General features: G+C 40.2%; 1 protein-coding gene across 1 annotated transcript; it reads right to left on the bottom strand.

Annotated features, from left to right (window-relative positions):
• Positions 1-1,037: 1,037 nt before the first annotated feature.
• Positions 1,038-2,599, bottom strand: LOC127174318 (QRFP-like peptide receptor). Its single transcript, XM_051124701.1, has one exon. It carries the CDS (start codon positions 2,597-2,599, stop codon positions 1,319-1,321), a length of 1,281 nt encoding a protein of 426 aa, XP_050980658.1. The 3' UTR covers positions 1,038-1,318.
• Positions 2,600-2,830: the final 231 nt, after the last annotated feature.

Here is a 2,830-nt window from a genome sequence, read left to right as displayed (position 1 = left end):
AATACTATCGGTTTACTGGTTAATTGAAAGTTAAATACTAAGGTTTGTCTCAAAAACAATAAAATGAGCCGAATGCAGAGAACTACATTGCTTATTTGTGTATTTATAATAGATTCTGCATTTAAAGTGATGCCTATGTCAAATGTACAACATTTAGCACACATTTGTAATGTACCTCTATCTTGCCAAGATTCATTTCTAAGCAAATTATGCACAGTCATTTTTCAGTTAATGATGCGAAGCTGGCATAATTATAGTTTCTGAAATATAGACAGTATGCTTGCACAGATCATTTCTTCATGCACAGTAAATCTTTTGCACTTGATGATAATCTTAGAATGCAATTTGTCCGGATTATTGTTAAATTAATTGAATTGCACAGAAGATCGTAGAGATGTGTTTGTCAAAATTATACCCTTCATTAAGAGAGTGTAGATCTGTGCTCAATCTAAGTGACAACAAATTATCATCTTTATTAGTCACGCTAGCAGAATAAGGAAATTATCTTAAATAAATCCATTAATCTCCAACTGAGCCATTTTCTTGTGTGACAGCAAACACCGGGACAATAGCATTATTCTTTTTTATATAACTCTAATTTGAAATTAAATGTGTGACTTCAGTTTTCAGGAAGACTGTAAACATGGTGCAGTGATACAGTCAAAATGTATAACAGTAGGAATATTTATTATTCAGGGCTCTTCAGATTTCTGCCAGCGAGGAGTTGGTGGGAATAACAGACAACCACACGTTAGGCTAAAGCCTCTCAGCGGTAGCATTAATCTTGACTTGATCCACACGCTCTAGGTTTGTCCCTGTAAATCGGACCACAATTTTCCACTCATGCGGACTGAGAACAAATCTGGAATTCATTTATTTAACTGAAATTAATAACAACAAAATAGCCAAAATAAATATATAATTTACATTAACACCCTATAATAACTTTAATTAATAACTTTTTAAAACATCTTTAATTTATTAAGAATTTTACATTATGCATTATAAGTCTAAGTCAACACTGAAAAGGGGGACATGACAAAATATTCATCTTTTCATTCAAATTATGCTCAATTTTTTAATGAAAAATGTATTTAATTATAAAAATGCAAATAATAAATAAATGCATAATAGACGCATGTCATTGTTTCATACAGCAGGCAAATGAAGTTTAAAAAAATATTTTTAAAACTACTATTCTATTAAGCAGCATATGATGTTTGATAATGACTTATCAATTAAAGTTATTATAAAGCATCACCCTATTAACATTTCCATTTGTTTCAAGTCTTCTCTGTGCGTTCTCATGCTCCCCAAGTCAAATACTCTCACACACGGTCGTCGAAGACAAGCTTTTACTTCTGGTCAGTTTAAAAACACTATAGCTCCTTGTTTCCGAAGCAAATCTCCTGGATGAGCCAGAGCTGCGCTGCTGGATTTTACTAGACGCCGAATTCCTAATTGAAGATTTATTGGTCAGACTCAAGACAGATGACATCTTCTCCCTGTAGCTTTCTCTGAACCTTTTGGCCGATCTGTACAAGTTTCCAATAAAACAGTAGCAGAGAGGATTGAGTGATGAGTTGGTGAGACCCAGCCATTGCGCAAAGGGTCTGGTCTGGAGAATCCAATGATGCTCAACGTTGCTCAGCTCGTCGTTTCGATCAGGAGAGCTGGGAATGTTGGAATCGATCCAGATGTCCACGGCGTACAGTGGCAGCCAGGAGAAAGTAAAGAGCAGCACGAGTGCGAAGACCATTTTGGCGATCCTCTTGCGCGTTTTCAGGCGTGATGTGGAAGAAGAGGTCAGAGCGAGCTGGTTGGGATCTGATATTGATGCTGTGCCTCCTCTACTCAGTTTCCATCCGGTCAGGAAACAAATGATTAGGTTAAAGACCACCGGGAATCCATACAACGCGCAGAAGAGTAAAAAGTTGTAGCCCTGGCGCAGTTTGACTTTAGACCAGCTTTCCACGCACACGGTCACTGTGTGCAGCCCGTCCAGAAGGGAAAGCGTCTTAGTTGTGTTCATGAAAAATAACGGCAAACATAGTGCAGAAGACACGACCCACACCACAGCTATCATGCATATCATTCTGCTGGCTGTGAAGAAAGACCTGGCGTGCAGCGGGCTGTGGACGCTGTAGTATCTGTTCAAACTGATCACCGCCAGACTCAGAACGCTCGCGGAGACTGAAACCGCCTGAACGAACGGCACGGCTCGACACAGAAAGTCTCCGAACACCCAGGCGTTATACACCTGGTGTCCTAAATTTACTGGCATGCAGACGCACACCACCATCATGTCGCACACCGCCAGGTTGACCAGGAGTCTCCTGGTGGCTGAAGCTCCAGACAAGCGATTCCTCCGGCGCGTCAGGACCCACAGAGCCATGATATTCCCCACCAGTCCGGTCACGAAAGATATCACATACATCACCATTAAAACTATAGTATCTGGTTCATGACCCGCAAACAGAAAATCAATGGAGAAGGGCGTCAGATCACGAGTAGTCCAGTTCTTCTGGAGGTGCTCCCAAAGAGAAAAGTTGTTGGGGAAGAAGCGTCCGAATGTGCTGTAAACGCTCGAGGTGTTCATGTTTCCTCTGTGTGCCATTTCATCTGACCATCCGCTTCTTGAGGATCTCCATGACGCCCCCACCCTCAGGAATATGATAAAAGAGCAATGATTCACTGAAGAAAAAAACTCAAATATTCCAAAACTTGTTACATCTCAAATAACAACGCGTGTAGGTAATTAAAAGAATCAATGGAACGCAGCTTCGCTGTACGAATGTCTTTGGGTATCTATCTATCTATCTATCTATCT

Source organism: Labeo rohita, chromosome 12 (assembly GCF_022985175.1).
Source record: "Labeo rohita strain BAU-BD-2019 chromosome 12, IGBB_LRoh.1.0, whole genome shotgun sequence".
Taxonomy (NCBI): Eukaryota; Metazoa; Chordata; class Actinopteri; order Cypriniformes; family Cyprinidae; genus Labeo; species Labeo rohita.
The sequence above is the reverse complement of the archived record's forward strand: the minus strand, read 5'-3'. Positions and strand labels throughout refer to the sequence as shown.